Genomic DNA, 20,982 nt, shown 5'->3' with positions numbered 1-20,982 from the left:
TCCATTCTGCATCAATTAGCTTTTCTCAAAGAAAAAAAAAGTCCTTTTGTTGCCTTTTGGAAAAAGCACCTTTGGGATAATTTGAGAAAGTGTCTCAGACATAACCCCCTCTTCAGTTCTCACAAAGATAAACGGGGGGACGACGGACACACACACACAGCAGTGACACTTCCAAGATTCTGTTACCAAAACCAAATAAAGATAGCATTAGCAGTCACGACTTCAGTTTCCTAGTCTGATCTACCTCAAAGGGCTGAAATAAACTAGGTGAGCTAATGCTCTGGTTTGTTCAAAAACCCATCAACCAGGACCCTGATACTCAGTAGAAGTAAATATATTTTAAAATCAAGATATGGCTTCAGTTTCCTCCGATTAGATTCCATTCTAGGCATCCTTCAATGCTCCAAAAGAAAAAAAAAAAAAAGCTTTGAGAAGGACATCATGTTTTTAATCTGTCATGGGCTGGTTGTGTAGAGATGGGAAGACCCTCCTGGGGTTTTTATGATGGAAGGAAAAGCGAAATACAAATGGAGTAGGTTTAATAAACATCCAATCTGGGTGAGGAAAGCAGTCTCGACATTTTATAGAACAGGGGTATCAAACAAGGCGATGTGGTCAGATCTGGCCCAGGGGGCCGGCCTGGAAAATGTAAGGGGACAGCCCACATCGCTTCGGTCTGGTCTACCCAATACAAAGAGGAAACATGGCAGCAGTTTGGGGAGTGGCGTTGAGCTGGCCATGCCCACCCAGTTGGCCACACCCATCCAGTCGGCTACACACCCCAACATCTCCCCACCCCCGAGGTCAACCACAGCCCTGATGCAGCCCTCAATGAAACTGAGTTTGACACCCCTGGTATAGGGCGTGGAATCTCCACAGAGTCTCTGCCCAGGAGTGGATCACATCCGCTCCGTCCCACTGCCAGAGAAGTCCGTTTGCAACGGTGTGATGTTGTGGTCGTAAGTAGCATACTCGGAAGATCCGGTGCTCGCCATTTTGAGTTGCTGGGCTGCGTGGGTGAGCTGGAAGGCCGCGTCGGGATGCGCCGTGTCAGGCAGGAGGGTGCATTCTCTCTCCAGGATATCCGCCACCCCTTTCAGCAGGTCCAAAAACCCAAAGGCTAAGGCGGCCTTCCGCAACCGGTTTAGTTCCTGGAAAAGCCAAAAAGGGCAGGAAAATCAGCCATCGCCTCTCCGGCATTATCGCTCTGGCTCAGAAGGAATCCATTCCCTCACACCCTCCCATAAATGATTAGACTCTGGAAAAAAGAAGGTGGGAAATCTGAATAAAACAGATTTTATTCTGTTTGGATTGTGGTTTTATTGGGTATGTGTCAGACTTCGATGCTATCTCAAAATAAATGAATTTCCAAACTGCCGATCTTTAAGGAAATCTTTTCTTTAATTGAGTTCAGCCACCGGATCATGACTCGATGCGGACAAGACTGACCTTTTGCCCCCCAATCCCTCCCTTTCCGATCCCCAAATCTCTGCTTCTCATTGGCTATCTTCCAAGTCATTCTTCAGGCTTCTTGTCTCGTCATTTCCCAGGAATGTCCCCCCTCCTCATTTCCACGACAACCCTACTTCAAAGGGATTTAGCAGGCAAAAGTTCAGAGCTTATCTCTCTCCTCTCTATGCCAGCGTTGAAGCGCTGACAGTATGTTTGTATCTGATTTTTAATGTAAGCCGCCCCGAGTCGCTTTGAAACGAGATGGGTGGCAAGTAAATTTCATAATAAATAAATAAAATAAATTTAAAAATTGCTCTGACCTCAAGCAACTAATTACTGGCTAGGTTGCAGAGAGAGAAGCGTCAGAGAGGAAGATATCTGGACGCAGCCACTTTTGATAGGGGAAATTGAAATATTACAAGCTGCGTGACAGTCTGGGGTAGCCTGGACACGCAGAGTTAAATGGTACGTGGGGATCATCCTGGGAGACAGGAGGAAAAGCTGCAGTTTAGACAACCTTCAGACCAGGGGTGAAATGCTCCCGGTTTGGACCGGATTGCCCAATCCAGTAGCGATGGTGGCGGGTGGTTTGGAGAACTGGTAGCAAAAATCCCTGCGCCCGTCCCCCCCCCCATGCCCAGCTGAGCCGCGTGATCATCAGAAGCTTTTTTTTTTTTTTACTTTTAAAAGCATTTTTTCTACAACCTCTTCGGCCGAAGAGGTTGTAGAAAAAAATATATACCTTTAAAAGCCTCTGACGATCCCAGCTGAGTTGCCTGATCGTCAGAGGCTTCTAAAAGCATTTTTTTCTGCAACCTCTTAAGGTTGTAGAAAAAATGCTTTTAAAAGTAAAAAAAAAAAAAAAGGGTTGGCCACACCCACCCAGTCACATTACCCACCACCACCACCAAGCCACGCCCAGTAGTAACAAATAACTAGTAACTAACCCGTAGTAACAAATTTTACATTTCACCCCTGCTTCAGACAAAAAATATCTCAACCCCCAGAAGGAAAAAGGGGTGGGGGAAGCATCTCAGAAGGGGCTCTCTCTAGTTTTCTAGACACCAAAAGGAACAAGAGGAGACGGGTCTAGGACTGTGATGGCGAACCTATGCCACGCGTGCCAGAAGCGGCACACAGCACCCTCTCTGATGGCATGCGAGCCGCCGCCCCAGTTCAGCTCTGCTGCGCATGCGCGCACGCCTCCCTCTGGCCAGCTGGTCTTTGGGTCTGCACAGGGGGCACGGCACATGCGCAGGGGCCGTGCACGCATTGCATTTTTGGGGTTTGGGGACACGCGCGCGCATTCTCGTTCGCACACGCGTGCCTTGGGCACTCGGTCTGAAAAAGGTTAGCCATCACTGGTCTAGGACAACTCACCGCAGCTAATTCACCATGACCAACTCACCTTGGGGCAAAAGTTACACTAATATCAAGAAATGATGGAATAGAATCATTAAACACGCAAATTCGTGAAGCGTTCCATATTTTTACAAAAGGGCCTGGTGGCTCAGCAGACTAAAAGCACTGTTATTAACATCTGCTGTCTGCAATTACTGTAAGTTCAAATCTCACCAGGCTCAAGGTTGACTCAGCCTTCCAGCCTTTCTAAGGTAGGTGAAATGAGGACCCAGTTTGTGGGGGCAATAAGATGACTTTGTATAAATATACAAAAGGATGAAGGCTATTGCTTAATGCATTGTAAGCCGCCCTGAGTCTCCGGAGAAGGGCGGCAGATAAATCAAATTAAAAAAAAAAAAAAAGAATGCTTGCAAATGGAGAAACAAAATGAAACGTGAATGACAAAACAAAAATTAAAGTATTTTAAAAATTATTTTAAATCATTCTTCGTCTTCTTCCTAGCATATTCCCACAGGTGCAGCGTCTGCTTAAAATTGTTTTAAATAATTGAATTGTTAAAATGGTCCCCGGGTGAGTTGGCCGCGTTTCATTCTGAGAGGCTTTCAGTCTTTCCAGATCCTGTTACTGTAACCATATAATGAAGGTCAGTCTGTGCTTCTTGTTTGGACTGCCCTAAAGGGCTGGGTGAAATCCTTTGGCCACCTAAGGAGAAGGAAGGGCTCCCTGGAGAAGAGCCCAATGTTGGGAATGATGGAGGGCAAAAGAAGAAGGGGACGACAGAACGAGGTGGCCAGATGGAGTCAATGAAGCAGTAGGTGTGAGCTTAAATGGACTCCAGAGGAGGGTAGAGGACAGGGAGGCCTGGAGGAACGTTGCCCATGGGGTCGCGATGGGTCAGACACGACTTCGCAACTAACAACAACAACAAAGGGCTGGCCCAGAGTCCATGCTGGACACTGCCTAAGGCTATTGTGCTTCATCATGGTCTCTTTCAAAGCTAGCCCAGCATTTCACCCTGTGTTTTCCAGTTTCCATGCACCCTATTTGAAAATATGAGCCTGTTGAATAATAGCTAAACATTGATTGGTCTTCTGTTTCCAATGCTCACCTTATAGAAGGTCAGTGTTTTCTCGGGCAGTTTTCTTGCGTTCCTGAGTATCTTCTGTACGTCTGTCTGTAGGAAAGTGGAGAAGACACAAAAGTAATATTCGGCCTACTCCTGGCCAAAGCAGAGCTACCAATGGGAAGCTGAAGAGATCATTCTCCCTTGCTTTGTTCCGTTGGAAAAGCAAGAGATGAATTCTGGTTTAATGGCCTCTGCTTTCAACATCTAAGCACCGCTGTTCAGAAGCACCAACCAGGACCTGTCTTTGTCCAAAGCTCCATCCTGCACCCCCATGGCAAGCAAACAGACCGATGATCTTGGACAAATGGGAATAAAAACCCTCCAAGCAACATGCTGTAACTTTGTTGCTGGTATCCTTAAGATTTATATTGACTGTTTCCCTATGACTATCATTGAGTGTTGTACCTTATGATTCTTGATGAATGTATGTACTTTTCTTTTATGTACACCGAGAGTCTATGCATCAAGACAAATTCTTTGTGTGTCCATCGCACTTGGCCAATAAAAAATTCTATTCTATTCTATTCTATTCTATTCTATTCTATTCTATTCTATTCTATTCTATTCTATTCTATTCTATTCTATTCTATTCTATTATTCCATTCCATTCCATATTTTCTATTCTATTCTATTCCATTCCATTCCATTCCATTCCATTCCATTCCATATTCCTATTCTACTCTACTCTACTCCACTCCATTCCAATTCCTATTCTATTCTATTCTATTCCATATTTTCTATTCTATTCCATTCCATTCCATTCCATTCCATTCCATTCCATTCCATTCCATTCCATTCCATTCCATATTCCTATTCTACTCTACTCTACTCCACTCCATTCCAATTCCTATTCTATTCTATTCCATTCCATATTTTCTATTCTATGCTATTCCATTCCATTCCACTCCACTCCACTCTCCATTCCAATTCCAATTCCAATTCCAATTCCTATTCTATTCTATTCTATTCTGGATTATCATCACCTGCAAGTGAAAGTGAGTTATTTGGAAATTTGTGAATTTGTGCAACGGAGGACTAAAGACGAAGCACACGTATATACCAAACGGGTTTTACTTTTAATAAAAGGCACGTTATTCGAAGCAAACTACAGGCAGTCCTGAACTTACGAACACAATGGACCCCACGCGTGTGCAGCTCCATTTGTGCAAGCGACAGGCACAAACACCCAGCCGCTCATCCAGATGGCGTGAGCATGCATGCGCTTGGCCGTTGCTTGCACAAGGGGGGGATTCACACACACACATACACATGCTCATCAGCCACTTTGGGCGGCCCAGTTTTGAATAGCTCACGGCCTGGTGGTGGGGACCCCTGTTGTAGACTGCTGAATAGGCTGATCCTGCTGGGTGCCCACAGGAAGAGAGTTGTTCGGGCCCAGCTCCCCAAACACAAAAAACCCTCTGAAGTGAACTCAAAGATTCCTTTAATTAGGCAGCCCAGCAAAAAAGTTTCTCTCTCACTGCAGGCTAACAAATTCGTCTGGCAGGGAGATGAATAACTGTCTGCCACATCTATTCATCTCTGCCCCCTGCCTTTTATCCCCGGAGCTAGGGTGGGGCTTCGATAGCAGTGGTGGCTCTTCCTTCCCCAGGACTGGCCCATAGATTTCCATTGCTCTCCTCTCCTTTGCCTTCTGTGCATCCGTGCATCAGGCAGTGGACCCAGCTGTTCCTCCTCTTCCTCATCAGCCACCTCCAGACCTGGGGGCTGTTGACTCTCTATCCCTTTGCACAGGTTCGCCTGGTGCACCAATTGCGACCCTACTTGGATCAGGAGGCTCTCCTCACAGTCACTCATGCCCTTGTCACCTCACGGTTAGATTATTGCAACGCGCTCTACATGGGGCTACCCTTGAAGAGTGTTCGGAGACTACAGTTGGTCCATAATGCAGCCACGCGAGTTATAGTGGGTGCACCTAGGTACACCCACATTCCACCAATTCTCCGCGAGCTGCACTGGCTCCCTATTGGTCTCCGGTCACAATTCAAGGTGTTGGTTATTACCTTTAAAGCCCTACATGGCTCAGGGCCAGGCTATCTTCGAGACCGCCTTCTGCCGCATAGCTCCAGCGACTGGTAAGATCCCACAGAGTTGGTCTCCTCCGGGTCCCGTCAGCTAAACAATGCCGGCTGGTGGGTCCGCCGGGGAGGGCCTTCTCTGTGGCTGCCCCAGCTCTCTGGAACCAGTTACCTCCTGAGGTCCGGACCATCCCCACCCTATTGGCCTTCCGAAAAGCGGTGAAGACCTGGTTTTTCCGGCAGGCCTGGGGCCGTTGATCTCGCTCTTGTGATCTGGCGAGATCCGGCCATGAATGGTGTGAATGGGTTTTTAATGTTTTTAATTTTCAAATGTTTTTTATAATGATTTTTTAAAATGTATTGTGACCCACCCTGAGTCTTCGGAGAGGGGCGGCATATAAATTGAATTGAATAAAATAAAATAATAAAATAAAATAATAAAATAAAATAATAATAAAATAAAATAAAATAAAATAAAATAAAATAAAATAAAATAATAAAATAAAATAAAATAAAATAAATAAAATAAAATAAAATAAAATAAAATAAAATAAAATAATTAAATTAAATTAATTAAATTAAATTAAATCTGAGGGCTGACGGACGGCCCAGGCTCCGCCTCTTTCTCCCTCTCTCTCTCTAACAACTCCATTCCCGCTTCCCCTCGGAGCTCTCAGGTTGCCCCGATGCTGACCCTGACTCCCACACCTCCTCCTCCTCTGATTCGGCTGTTGGAGGGGCCGGCGGCCAACAAGCCACCACAGCGCCCTTAAATTGCGCAATGATTTTCGTACACCGAAGGGAAGGGAAAGTGAGGCCATCTGTCGGGAAAGGTTGCCGTTCTGATTAGTCTTTTTTAGTAAAGGAGCTTTCTCTGCCCGCAGGGAGCGAAGTTGGATCCTGCCGGCTTTACCTGCAGGCCGTTCGGTTTAATCCACACTGTGACGTTCTGAGCGTAGCTTCGCTTGTTCTTGGGCTGCAAAGGGAAGGGGCTCTTGTTGTCATCGTCCCCGTACGGGTTCTCCTTCGCATCTGGGGGAAAAAATAATAATGTGTACAGATAGTCCTCGTTTAGGGACCACAATTGGGACTGGCAGTTTGGTTGTTAAGCAAAGCAGTCGTGAAGTGGACATCGCGATTATGCTAACGATGACAACTACAGCTTTCCTTTGCTTTACAGACTTTTGAAGGCTGGGGAATTCTGGGAGTTGAAGTCCACAAGTCTTACAAGTTACCAAGTTTGGAGACCCCTGGGTTAGACGAAAGGCTAGCATGAGGTTTTGCTCTTACTTATCACAGGAATTATGAAACCTTTCAGCATTGAGCTGTGGTGACACAGTGGTTGGAATGCAGTACTGCAGGCTGCATCTGCTAACTGCCAGATGCCAGCAGTTCGATCCTTAACGGCTGAAGTTTGGCTCACCTTGCATCCTTCCGAGGTCGGTAAAATGAGGACCCAGATTGTTGGGGCAGCAATATGCTGACTCTGTAAACCACTTAGAGAGGGCTGTAAAAGCACTGTGAAGCGGTATATAAGTCTAAGTACTACTGCTAATGCCCTTCCTTCCTTCCTTCCTTCCTTCCTTCCTTCCTTCCTTCCTTCCTTCCTTCCTTCCTTCCTTCCTTCCTTCCTTCCTTCCTTCCCTCCCTCCCTCCCTCCCTCCCTCCCTCCCTCCCAGTGGTTAGAATGCATTATTGCAGGCTAACTCTGCCCACTGCCACAGTTTGATCCTGACCAGCTCAAGGTTGACTCAGCCTTCCATCCTTCCCAGGTTGGTAAAATGAGGACCCAGATTGTTGAGGGGCCATAGGCTGACCCTGTGAACTGCTTAGAGAGGGCTGTAAAGCGATATATAAGTCTAAGTGATATTGCTATCCCAAAGCACAGCAACTATTCCTGAAAAGGGGACCCTGAAACGGATTCAGAAGGATGGGTGACACCAACACAAATCAGAGACCCTACGAGAGGCATTTCACTGCTCACACAACAGACAATCATGTCTTCCAGAGAATAAAGCACACCTAACACCAGAACTGCCATCTTTTAAGGCAGGGGTCTCCAACCTTGGCAACTTTAAGACTTGTGGACTTCAACTCCCAGAATTCCTCAGCCAGCAAAGCTTTGCTGGCTGAGGAATTCTGGGAGTTGAAGTCCACAAGTCTTAAAGTTGCCAAGGTTGGAGGCCCCTGTTCTAAGGCACATCAAGAGATCTGTATCAGAATGAAAGTTACAAATAGGGAGGGAATGAGCGGCACCGTTTCAACCAGCATGGCCAGTACCTGAGATGGGACCAAGTTGGGCCATCTTGCCCAGCCAAGGAAGGGGCTCCGGTCCTGGCTCAAATAGAGACATCATTAAGTTGGATTTCTTCTTGCTGTCAGCTTGAGAATACAGCATTCCATACCATTCGGGTCTGAAAGGAAGAACCAGAGATTCACCATGAAAATAGCTGTTGTCGCCTAGAGAAACAAAACAAAACATGTACATACAGATAATCTTTGACATACGACCACAACCGAGTCCAAAAAGTCTTGCCGCTAAGTTCTTAAGGGAGCTTTGCCCCATTTTACAACCTTTCTTGTCGCCATTGTTAAGTGAATTGCTGCCGTTGTCAAGTTAGTAACCCGGTCGTTAAGCGAATCTGGCTTCATTGACTTTGCTGGTCAGGTGGTCGCAAAAGGCGATCGCATGAACTGGGGGGGGGCACTGCAATCGTCATAAATATGGGTCAGTTGCCAAGCATCCAAATTTTGATTGTGTGATTGTGTGTGTGTGTGTGTGCTGCAACAGTTGTATAAGTGTGAAAAACGATCATAAGTCACATTTTTTTCAGTGCCACTGTAACTTCAAACAATCATGAAACGAGGTGTTTGTTAAACCTGGAAGCCATCTTTTACACTTGGGCCTTCAGGCCTGCCACGTTTTCTACTGTGGGAAATTGGGAGGGGGGATTGTATAGAGTATGGGTGATATGTAGTCAAAATAACATTCTTTTCTCAGAGAATCAAGACCAAGGTGCCCTGCAGCTGATATGAGGGGACTGGGAGGCATCTTCAGTTTTGGATGGTGCCTGATTGGGCCATGTGATGGACATGTGGGTGCTGGGCAGGGACTTGGACTTTCCTTTGGGTGGGAACAACCTGGAAGCTTTCAGATTTGGGTTTTCCCAGATGTGCCAATATGACATCTTCAATAAAATGGAACTCTGAGGAAATTCAAGCCTCGGAGTCTTCTTTTGTTGGAGGTGTGTTACTTGGAACCAGGGTGGATTTGATTTAAATCGAGTTGATTTAAATCACAATTTAAATCATGATTTAAATCACTAGTAAAAAGGCTTGATTTAAATCAACTCGATTTAAATCATAATTTTTAAAGAGCAACTGTCATCTCTGCTACTCCTTTGACCCACTGTTGACTCACTGATAGTCCCAGTGTTGCAGAATATACAGCCTCATGCTACATAACTAAGCTCCATTTCATGCTGAATAAACTAAATTATTTATGTATTTTAAATAGAAAACTATCTTACGATAGATTTTTACCCCAAAAGTTTTTTATTAAAATAAATTCGATAAAAATCAAAAAACTCCGATTTAAATCAAAAAAATCTGATTTTTTTTTGATTTTTTTAAAAAAATCATTGATTTTTATCCACCCTGCTTGGAACCCTGACAGTGTTCTCTTTCATCTAAGAAGAGTTCCCTTTGTTAGCAGGAAAAAAATCCGAGAATGGCCTGTTGCAGTTTTTCTCAACCTTGTCAAGTTTTAGAGGGGTGGACTTCAACTCCCAGAATTCCCCAGCCATGCTGCCATCCTGGCTGGGGAATTCTGGGAGTTGAAGTCCACCCTTCTTAAACCTTGACGAGGTTGAGAGACGTTGGCCTGATGCTCTTCTCACCTCTCAAAACTTCCTAAAATGTTCAATTCCAGGGTACAAGTATTTGCCTAAATCAAATTTGCACCTCCAGCCATGCACACTGGGGGAACACAGGACATACACACATATCTGTTTTCTTCTGAGCAACAACATCTACCGTTACTTTTCGGAGTATAACACACACTTTTTCTCCCCCTAAAAGTGGGTGGAAATGTCTGTGCGTCTTATACACCGAATGTTGCCGAAGCCCCGCCCACCCGCTGGGCCCTACCCTTTGGCCATTTTTGGCCTCCGCGCGTTGCATTTTTGGCCTCCGCACACTCCATTTTAGACCCGTTGCAGGCTGCGGGGATCGCCACAGCACATCATCACCGATTGACATTTTTGGCCTCCATGCATCGAGTTTTCGGCCAATTCCAGGTGGTGGAGATCGGCTGAATCAAGCTGTGATAATGTACTGAAGCTAATCAGGCTATTTGCTGCAAGGATGCTAGCCAGATGAATACTGATGCATGGTGGTAGGCAGAGGCAGAATTTTTTTCCCCTTGTTTTCCTCCCCAAAAACTAATCTGCACCTTATACTCCGGAGCGCCTTATACTCTGAAAAATACGGTATTTTCCTGGTGGCTACATCCATGTTGTCACCACCCACCCGCAGGCCAACCTGCGTACCCCAACTGAACAACAGCCACCATTCCTTCCACTTTCAGACTCCCGTGAAGGAGCACGCAGAAGTTGGGGATCTTTCCTGCGATTTGATTGGCAGAATTCTCATCTTCAACATCCTCAGCGATCCCTGGACCCATCTCGTCTCCTTCTGGGCAGGAAGAGAACAGAAAGCCATCAGAATCTATCCGGTCCTGCGGGGCCTTGCCAACTGGGGAATTGCCAGCATGGGGGAAGGTGGGATCGCTCACCTTTGTTAAGTGCGATAGGCAACACCAGGTGTCTGGACAGGACGGGCGGGCTGGCGATATCTGCTATGTCAATAAAGCCAACGATTTCCAGATCTACAAAAGAAAAGGTGCTTTCAGGTATGAGAACTGGGCAGGGCTAGTCTAGTGAAGAGAAGGACCAGGGGAGACATGAGAGCAGTGCCATTTGTCAGAAATGATGTAGGGTCTCCTTCCTGGGCAGGAAATTGGACTAGATAACCTACAAGGTCCCTTCCAACTCTGTTATTGTGTTACGTTGAGATTTTGGAAAGAGTGCAAAGAAGAGCACAAAGAGCTAAAACATACGATGAACGGTTGCAGGAACTGGACATGGCTTGTCTAGTGAAGAGAAGGACCAGGGGAGACAGGATAGCAGTCTTCCAATATTTGAGGGGTTGCCATAGAGAGGAGGGGGTCAAGCTATTCTCCAAAGCACCCAAAGGCCGAACAAGGAATAATGGATGGAAACTGACCAAAGAGAGATTCAACCTGGAAATAAGGAGAAATTTCCTGACAGTGAGAGCAATTAACCCATGGAACAGAAGTTGCCTTCGGAAGTTGTGGGAGCTTCATCACTGGAGGCTTTCAAGAAGAGATTGGACTGCCATCTGTCAGAAATAGAATAGGGTCTCCTGCTTGGGCTAGATGACCTACAAGGTCCTTTCCAACTCTTGTTATTCTGTTAAGACTTCGTTTTCATTTCACACAGGTAAAATGTCTACGGAGGTTCTCAATCATCCAGGTCATGATTGCCTCAAGAGCGCTCTTCCAAAAGGCAATTGGATTACAGGTGCTCCTTGACGTATGACCACAACGGAGCCCAAAATTTCTGTTGTTCAATGAGATATTTGTTAAGTGAATTTTGCCCCCTTTTACGACCTTTCTTGGCTCAGTTGTTAAGTGAATCACTGCAGTTGTTAAACTAGTAACACGGTTGTTAAGTGAATCTGGTTTCCCCATTGACCGAAACATTGGATGAAAGACCATCCTTTTGGATCTTCAGGGCTGCCACACTTAGTGTTGTGGGAAAGTGGGCGGAGGGGTTGTATGGAGTTGGTAGAGTTATTTAGCCATAACAATATTCTTTTCCCTGAGAGTCAAGGACGTTCAGCCTCCACCTGGAGTGGCGTGACTGGGAGGCCTCTCCAGTTGGGACAGTGGATTGATTAGGCCATGTGATAGACATGTGGGTGCAGGGGAAGGCGTTCGGACTTTCTTTTGGATGGGGAAAACTTGGAAGCTTTCAGGTTCGGGTTTTCCCCGATGTGCCAATATGACCTCTCTTAATAAAATGGATCTTTGAGGAATTGCTTGCCTCCGAGTCTTACTTGGTTGGGGGTCTTACTTGGAACCCTGACATACCAACTGGTTCTGAGGTAACACTGGGGAATCCAATGAACATCCTGAGAGAAAGCAAGATCCAAGCCTTTGGTATTTGGTCAAGAAAACAGCAGAGATATATCCCTGAGTCCTGGGCCGTAGAATTAGCTCAACTCAAGGAAGCTTCACCTTCTTCTATGATTGGAGGCACCAGCTCTCTCAGGATGCCACTTTTGAGGGGTCAACAACAGAGAACAGCATCCTGGACACCTCTAACTGGCCAGCATCAGAAACATGAATTTAATGGATTTTGTCTTTGATATAACAGGTCCCTTATTGAGCGTGATGGTTAGATGTTCCGGACTTTTAAGGCACAGGAAGAAAGGTAGACCAGAAGAGAGCAAGGGCTAAATTCATTGCAGAGGAGAAAACGTTTACCTGTGTTAATTATTTTAGGGATTGGGTCGATTTCTTCGTCTATAACGAATGGCTCCGGCCTGGGAAAAGCTTGCACATCTGAAGACAAGTGGCCACATTTCAACACAGCATGGAAGGGTGTGTACGCCACATCTATGAGCTTTCTAGGGCAAAAGACGGTTATCAGTAAAAATCCACAGACACAAATCACTACATTTGGAGCTTGTTCAAGTTATCTTTCAGGGGGCAAATGCAGATCAGTGATTGAGTCGTTTCTACTGAGTCTTTCTCTGCTAGGGCTCAAGCCACGCTGAGCAAGCTCTACGATTTCCACATCATTTCCCCGGTGCACCTCCATAACTGTCTGGTTTGGTTCTGCAACCCAACAAGACAGACACAGACTTCAGAAAATAATTAAAACTGCAGAAAAAACAATGGCTACCAAACCTGCCTTCCATTGAGGACCTATATACTGCATGAGTCAAAAAGAGGGCTGTGAAAATATTTACAGACCCCTCACATCCTGGACATAAACTGTTTCAACTCCCACCCTCAAAACGACACTATAGAGCACTGCACACCAGAACAACTGGATACAAGGACAGCTTTTCCCCGAACACCATCACTCTGCTAAACAAATAATTCCCTCAACACTGCCAAACTATTCACTAAATCTGCATTACTATTACTATTAATCTTCTCATCCATCTCCTCCCACTTATGACTGTATGACTGTAACCTTGTTGCTGGTATCCTTAAGATTTATATTGACTGTTTCCCTATGACTATCATTAAGTGTTGTATCTTATGATTCTTGACGAATGTATCTTATCTTTTATCTATACTGGGAGTGTATGCACCAAGACAAAATCCTTGTGTGTCCAATCACACTTGGCCAATAAAGAATTCTATTCTATTCTATTCTATTCTATTCTATTCTATTCTATTCTATTCTATTCTATTCTATTCTATTCTACTCTACTCTACTCTACTCTACTCTACTCTATTCTATTCTATTCTATTCTATTCTATCATGCATTAAAACAAACAGTTATGTTTAGGGTTCAAGAAGTTGAAGCTGCATGCACCTAGAACTATATTTCTCAATTTTGGCAACTTTTAAGATGTGTGGACTTCAACTCCCAGAATTCCCCAGCCAGCTATGCTGGAATCCTGGGAGTTGAAATCCACACGTCTTAAAGTTGTCAAGGTTGAGAAACCCAGATATCTAAAGGGCACCAAATTGAAGGAACATGATGAAACCCAGACTATAATTGAAGGCAGCTTCACCCCATGATTCTTAACCAAGATTGCTTACCCAAACATTGACTGTACATTTTTCAAGCAAAGGGGCCCATCGATAGTGAAAATCTGCCCCTCTCCGTTATTTAAGTCAATGAGTCGTTCAAGGCAGTCTAGAGAATCGGAGCTTTGGAGCTTCAAATGGAAAGGAAACAGAGTTTTACACACAATGGAAAAAGCATATCAAAACACTACTTATTTTTTTATAATTTCAGAAGGGAACTTCCAATAATCAACAACAAAAACATAGCTATTTATTTGTCCGCTCTGCTTTGTCTGATCTAAGTGTCGTTGCATGTAGAGGCTGCATTAGCCTCTGATGGCATGACAAAGAGGCAAAACTTTACCCAAAATAATCAATGGACACAGGTTTGAGGAGAGAACAAGGGCAAAATAATAGCAGAGAAATAACTTTTCAGCCTCCCGGACATGACAGAGCATAAACTAGCCATTTTGGAAAAAAGAAACTTAAAATAGTATTAAATTTGTGTTTTAAAAAGTGTTAAAATTGAGCAAGAGATTGCTGAAGTCATATCAAATTCAGGCTTATTACAATTCTTAATTGATAAATTGCTTGTGTAGAAAGTTAGCACCTACCCATCTCCTAGAAGAATGAAATATTTTAGGAAACATTGAAAAAACAGAATATTATATTTCCCTAAAGGGGAAAAAATGTGCTCTTGGAGACAGAAAGCAGCCTCCACCTTCCTGAATAGCCCTCAGCAGATAATCAGCACTTAAGAGACAAAGAAATAGATAGCTCTATTCATAAACAAATATCCCCACCCAAGATCCAATAAAGGTAGGATTAGCCCTCAGCTAATCAATAGGAATTGCCTAACGCCCCTTCATATGTGCAAGGGGAACCTTTACCTTTACTGGCCCTTCAAAGGGGACTCACCTCTTCGAGGTTAGCCATGCACATGACGTAAAGCTTGGATGGAAACGGAAAAGGCAGCGGGAACCGGTTGCTTTCACTCCGCTGGCTGAGCGTGGACAGAGAGTGGCGCAGGGAGCCCCTCCCAATGCCCAAGCTGCCATCAGTGACCAGGACAACCTGGCAAGGAATGGCAGCGCCCCACTCCTGCTGCACGATGCTGCACACTCCCAGCAAGGCTGACTCCAAGCACGTTTTGTCGTAATCGTCTATATTACTCAAGGCTTCCTGGGAAATAAAGCAAAAACTTATTTGGCTGGACTAAAACAAAGCTCAACTTCCAAACTTACATGGTTAATTTAAGCTGATTTTTTTTTTTAAAAGAAAAACACTTATCAGGTTTAGGTCAGAACACACAACAATATTTATTTATCTATCATGTTTACAGGTAGCCTTCAACTTACGACCACCATTGAACTCAAAATGACTGTTGCTGAGTGAAATAGTGGTTACATGAGTTTTGTCTGATTTTACAGCCCTTCTGGCCACTGTTGTTAAGTGAGTCACTGACAGTTGTAAGCAACATGGGCGTTGAGTGAATCTGCCTTCCCCGCTGACTTTCTTGTCAGGTCGCAAAAGGTGATCATCACATGGTCACAGATTGTAAGTCACTTTTCATAATAATATGAACAAGCCATTTCTATAAAGATCTGTCAGTCTAATTCAGTGTTTCTCAATCTTGGAAGCTTGAAGATGGGTGGACTTCAACTCCCAGAATCTCCCAGCCAGCAGTGTTGGGTTAAAAAATACTGGTCTAATCGGTAAAAACCAAAGTCAGAGACCTTTATAGAAATGGCTTGTTCATATTATTTTGAAAAAGCAAAAAGGTGTGATTTGATATTAATGCCTTATTTTACAGTAACAGAGAGAGTCGGAAGTCAAATGTTTCTTTTTCTTATCTTTCCTCATTTTTCTTTCCCCTTCCCCTGCCCCACTTTTCTATTTACTTTGTATTTTATAATACTTTATAACTCAGTAAAAATGTTAACAGAGGAACAGATTGTAATTCACTTTTTAAAGTGCTATTGTAGCTTTGAACGCAGTGGTGGGCTGCAACCGGTTTTGCCTGCAACATACCTCCCCTGCCTGACCAGGTGGGATGGGCTGATGTAACGTGATGAAGGCAGTTCCTATACTTTATTATTTACACAGCAAATTTACATAGCTACCCATCGACCAGAGCAGCAGAGAAAGACAAAAACCTTGTCTAAATTTACAACCTATGAATACGCAGTGTGTGACCATCGAATACAAGCTCGGATGGCTGCTTTTATACTGCACCTGGAGGGTGTTGTAGTCTCTTGTGAAGGGGACCATCAGCTCCCAGAGAGATGAAAACACAATCAAGGCAGTAAACTCCAATTTGTAGTTGGTAGCCATGTGCTCAAAAAGCATTGTCAGACCATGGGCCGCTAAATGCTTCCGCTGATATTCTTCAGAGCCTTCGATCGAGACCGGCCGGGTCATGGAGAGGGACACATCCATGACCACAACAGTTGGCATGGTGGCCCTTTCTTTGTGCTGTCAAACGCGGAAAGGAAAAAAAATCTCTGCAGAGGAAATAAAATAAGGTTTTCAGCATTCTCTCCCTTTCAAATTACATGAGTGTGTTCACTGACACTGGTAAAAACAAGTTGAGTCAATCTTAAGAAAGCTGCTGTGACCTTGTTTGATATTGTTAGAATCCCCGCAGAGGTTTCCCCGAAAGGTTGAATTTCCCCGGTGAGAAATCGTCCCAGGCACGATGAATCAATTGATGAGAGAAGCGAGCTGCGTGAAAACAGGATTCTCTTTATTATGTTTCAGGAAGACGGATCCGGCAAGCGCACGAACCAGCGTTCCTGGGTGAGCTGACATCGTTACAAGGTAAGCATGCATTCTTATACTTTTTGATACAAAGGAAATTCTTTGTTTCTTTTGTTACTTTTGTGGGTCTTCCCTTTGTGTGTGTGTTCTTGGATTGCCCTGTTTTCTTATTCTAGTTTTTCCCTGCTTGAAACTGGCTGGTGTCTGGGCTATCTGGTCTCATGTTCTTTTGTTTCCTTCTGTTCTTATTATTTGCTCCTTGCCTTAAGCTGATCACGTTGTTATCAAGTAAGCCCTTACCCCCCCCCCCCCCCCGCTTGACTCTTATCAGATTGCTTGTGCTATTGATTAAATCTTTTCCTTTTGCTAATCCTCTGCCATTCCTTTTGTTTTGCTCTCCTAGTTTCTGCTGTCTTGATAGTTCCTTTTCTGGCATGTCCTGAGTCTTTTGTGTGTGTCATTTCCCTGGGTCCTCTTTTGTTCCTAAATGGCCCTGATGTTCATGTGTTCTATTTTGGGAAGGTCATTTCCCTATGCCTGTGGCCTTTTGCCTTTCTAAGTTTGTTTGTACCTTGCTGATCCTGGCACTGCCTTGGTGGTGTTCCCTTCCTACAATATGTACAAGCTGGGTTTATCTCCAGAGTGGTGGTGGGACACATCCCTTTTGCAGGATGTATTTAAGCAAATATTGGATAGGCATCTCCTCGGATGCTGTAATTTGGATTCTACTTCTGAGGGGAAGGCAGACACCAATCCTATGAACCTTTGCAAAACTACAAGTGCATCAGAGAAGAGCAACTAAGATGATCAAAGGCCTGGAGACTAAAACATATGAAGAACAGCTGCAGGATTTGGGTTCGGCTAGTCTAGAGAGAAGAAGAATTAGGAGTGACATGATAGCAGTATTCCAGCATTTGAGGGGCTGCCACCAAGAAGAGGGGATCAAATTATTCTCCAAAGCACCTTCCTTTCTCCCTTTCTTTCATTCTTTCTTCCTTCTTTTGTCGGTTTCCTCCCATTCTTCCTTCCCGCCCTCTTTCCTCTTCTCTCTTCCTTCTTTCTCTCCTTCCTTTCCTCCCTTTCATTCATTCTTTTTTCTTCCTCCCATCCTTCCTCCCATTCATTTTTTCCTCCTTTTCTTTTTCCTTTCCTCATTTTCCTTTCATTCCTTTTCTTCTTTTATCGCCTTTTTCTTCCCTACCACTTTCTTTTCTTATGCTCCCTCCTTTCTCCCTTTCCTTTCATTCTTTCTTCCCTCCTTTGTCTGTTTCTTTCCTTTCATTCATTCTTTTTTCTTCCTCCCATCCTCCCTTCCTTTTATTTTTTCCTCCTTTTCTTTTTCCTTTCTTCCCTTTTCCTTTCATTCGTTTTTTCTTTTATCGCCTCTTTTTCTTTCCTTCCACTTTCTTCTCCTATGCTCCTTCCTTTCTCCCTTTCTTTCATTCTTCCTTCCCTCCTTTGTCGGTTTCCTTCCTTCCTTCCTCTTTCCCCTTCCTTCCTTCCCTCTTTCCTCTTCTCTCCTTCCTTCCTTCTTTCTCTCCTTCCTCTCCTCACTTTCATTCATTCTTTTTTCTTCCTCCCATCTTTCCTCCCTCATTTGTTCCTGCTTTTCTTTTTCCTTTCCTCCCTTTTCCTTTCATTCATTTTCTTCTTTTATCACCTCTTTTTCTTCCCTTCCACTTTCTTTTCTTATGCTCCTTCCTTTCTCTTTCCTTTCCTTCTTTCTTCCCTCCTTTGTCTGTTTCCTTCCTTTCATTCATTCTTTTTTCTTCCTTCCCTCCCTCTTTCCTCTTCTCTTCCTTTCCTCCCTTTCATTCATTCTTTTTTCTTCCTCCCATCTTTCCTCCCTTTCATTTGTTCCTGCTTTTCTTTTTCCTTTCCTCCCTTTTTCTTTCATTCATTTTCTTCTTTTATCACCTCTTTTTCTTCCCTTCCACTTTCTTTTCTTACGCTCCTTTCTTTTCTCCCTTTCTTTCATTCTTCCTTCCCTCCTTCCTTCCTTTCACCCCACCCCCACCCCCGGCTCCCCTTTTTTCGGATTCTGGGGCACAATTTTCCTACCCAGGATGAGGCCCCGCCTCCCCACCTCTCTTTCCCCCCCAGGGCTTTCCTGGTGGTCTCCCATCCCCGCTCCCATTATTCTGCTCACCTCCGCTGTTTCGGACCCTGTTTCGGATCCTCCGTCAAACCGGCCGGCTCGTTTCCGACGGGGTCTGCGGCAGGAAGCACCCAGCCCCCCCCCCCACTCCAGGTGCGCCGCGTCAGTCTTCCCCACGGTCGGGGCTCCTCTGCCTCCTCCTCCAGCCCCCCCCCGCCCGGGTGAAATTCAAAACATTCCCCGCCGCCACCACGGCTGCGAAATTTTGGTTCCGAGATCGCCAGGGGCCGCCTCTTCCGAGCATGCGCGAGCCGCGTGCGCAGACTCAGTAGGAACCTGCTTCAGAAGTTGCCTATTCGGGGCGGCGCGATAGGCGCAGCGCGGCCACTAGATGGCAGCCACGAGGACTTCGCAGCTGGTGAACTTAGCTGTTTGCAGGATAATGATGATTGATGATGATCATTACATTTTTTTACCCCAGGTTGGGTCATGCTATGGAAAGACAACTGTTTTTCCATTAGGCAGTGAATAAACATGGTTCGAAAGCTGTTAAATCTAAGTTGGCTGGGGCAGGAATTGTTCATCTTTTAAAATTTCAATTTACCGCTGAACTTTTTTAGCCCATTGAGTTGGGTTTATTTTATAAAATAAAATGGAAATTTTTTTTAAAAAATGGATGGGTTCATTCAACTGGCTGATCTCCTGCCCAAAGCCCAGAGGGTAATTGCTCCAGTTCCTAAACAGGATAAAAACAAAATAGCAAAGGCTTAGCCATCTGTCAAAAATGGTGTTGGTCCTGCTAGGCGGGGGGTTGGACTAGATGACCTACAAGGTCCCTTCCAACTCTGTTAATCTGTTAATCCAGTCCAGAAGGACAGATGGCAGAGTTTGCCTAACTCAGGTTGGGATGAGAAGCTAAACCGGATCAGGTCTGTCTGATTGACTCTGTAAACTGCTTAGAGAGGGCTGTATTGCTCTTAGAGCTGGGTTGGATGGGAGACCTCCAGGACAGGGGTCTCCAACCTTGGCAACTTTAAACATGGAGGACTTCAACTCCCAGAATTCCCCAACCAGCTTTGCTGGGAATTCTGCGAGTTGAAGTCCTCCAGTCTTAAATTTGCCAAGGTTGGAGACCCCTGCTCCAGGAGATACCCAAACAAACCACATCAGCAGCAATTTGCAGATGATACAACAGTGGTGGCACTCATCTCTGAGGGGGTGGGATGAGTCTGCCTATTGTGATGAGGTGGACTGGTCGCTTTTGTGGTGTGGAGACAATAACTTGGTCCTTAACACCAATAAGACCAAGGATCTTATAGTGGACTACAGAAGGAATAGATCAGACATCCAGCCCTTGCTCATCAATGGAGACTGAGTGGAGCTAATGTAGATAATGCGGGTTCAGCTAGATGATCACTGAAGGACCCTCTTTATTCATAGCATTGTAAGAAAGAAAATGTGCTTGTTTGAGAGAAGCAAATGTATCCAGTAGAAATAGTACAAAGGCAGACAAATTCCTTTGAAGTAGAAACATTCTATAAGAGGGGCCCCTCAGTTGTCAGAGATAGAGACATTTGGTGATATACAGTTTGAAGGTTAAAGAGACCAAGGATGACCACATGAAATATCAACAAGAGATCATTTGAATCTATGCTTTGGTGATTTACAAGAAGAATTATGACTGCTTGGCAAAGATAATGTAACAAACTTAGTAATTAGAAAAATGTCATTTGATGTAACGAATGTCTGCAATGATAAAACTGCTGAGTTAGCAGAATCCTTTGTTTGAAAATGTATAAAACTGTGGTCTCAGAATCATAAGTTGTTCAAAGCTTCATGTACAAAACTGGCTCTGAACCTATTGCGCAATACACTGTCTCTGACTAACCTAGAAATGTTGCGTTGGTCTCATCATTCCACAACAGAGCAAGTGGCCAGTTTTAAGTTTTTGGGTGTTATCATAAAAAGAAGACCTAACTTGGTGTGCTCACATTGCAGCCCTGGTCAAAATGGCAGAGATTATACTACCTGAGACTTCTCAGGAAACAACAACTGAATGGAAAACTGCTGGTGACCTTCTACCGCTGCACCATAGAGAGTATTTGAACTTACTGCACCCGAGTATGGTTCGCCAATTGCACTGGCAGGTAGGACAGCGCTCCAGAGGGTCAACGTCATTGGTCATTGGTTGCCCTTGCCCCTCTTTGGAAGAGCTTGATAGCGCCCACTGCCTTAAGAAAGTTCAAAACATTCTTAAAGATCCATCTCATCCTGAGCACCCTTTTTTTTTTTGAACTATTACCATCTGGC

General features: G+C 44.6%; 1 protein-coding gene across 2 annotated transcripts; it reads right to left on the bottom strand.

The window, feature by feature from the left end:
• Positions 1 to 458: 458 nt before the first annotated feature.
• Positions 459 to 18,808, bottom strand: INTS14 (integrator complex subunit 14). Of its 2 annotated transcripts, none has more exons than XM_070953792.1 (11): positions 18,724 to 18,808; positions 16,050 to 16,318; positions 14,733 to 14,996; positions 13,848 to 13,966; positions 12,551 to 12,693; positions 10,775 to 10,867; positions 10,530 to 10,674; positions 8,260 to 8,393; positions 6,893 to 7,011; positions 3,923 to 3,988; positions 459 to 1,151 (listed from the first exon to the last, which is right to left on the bottom strand). In XM_070953792.1, exons 2-11 carry the CDS (start codon positions 16,269 to 16,271, stop codon positions 900 to 902), a joined length of 1,557 nt encoding a protein of 518 aa, XP_070809893.1. In that variant the 5' UTR covers positions 16,272 to 16,318; positions 18,724 to 18,808; the 3' UTR covers positions 459 to 899. The 2 variants fall into 2 exon arrangements, with proteins under 2 accessions (XP_070809893.1, XP_070809894.1); XM_070953793.1 differs by lacking the exon at positions 459 to 1,151 and adding an exon at positions 1,173 to 1,258.
• Between the last annotated feature and the right edge of the window lie 2,174 nt (positions 18,809 to 20,982).

This window comes from Pituophis catenifer, unplaced genomic scaffold, assembly GCF_029215685.1.
Source record: "Pituophis catenifer annectens isolate HBS135680 unplaced genomic scaffold, rPitCat1.0.hap2 SCAF_14, whole genome shotgun sequence".
Lineage (NCBI taxonomy): Eukaryota > Metazoa > Chordata > Lepidosauria > Squamata > Colubridae > Pituophis > Pituophis catenifer.
This window is presented reverse-complemented; position numbering and strand designations above follow the sequence as displayed.

What these genes read in the sequence shown, in the direction of transcription:
- INTS14 (XM_070953792.1), bottom strand. Translation starts at nt 16,271, where the DNA reads ATGCCAACTGTTGTGGTCATGGATGTGTCCCTCTCCATGACCCGGCCG. An exon ending in AATGTACAGTCAATGTTTGG is followed by an intron (nt 12,694 to 13,847) that starts GTAAGCAATCTT and finishes CTTTTGCCCTAG; the next exon opens with AAAGCTCATAGATGTGGCGT. An exon ending in GTGGCTGTTGTTCAGTTGGG is followed by an intron (nt 8,394 to 10,529) that starts GTACGCAGGTTG and finishes TCTTCCTTTCAG; the next exon opens with ACCCGAATGGTATGGAATGC.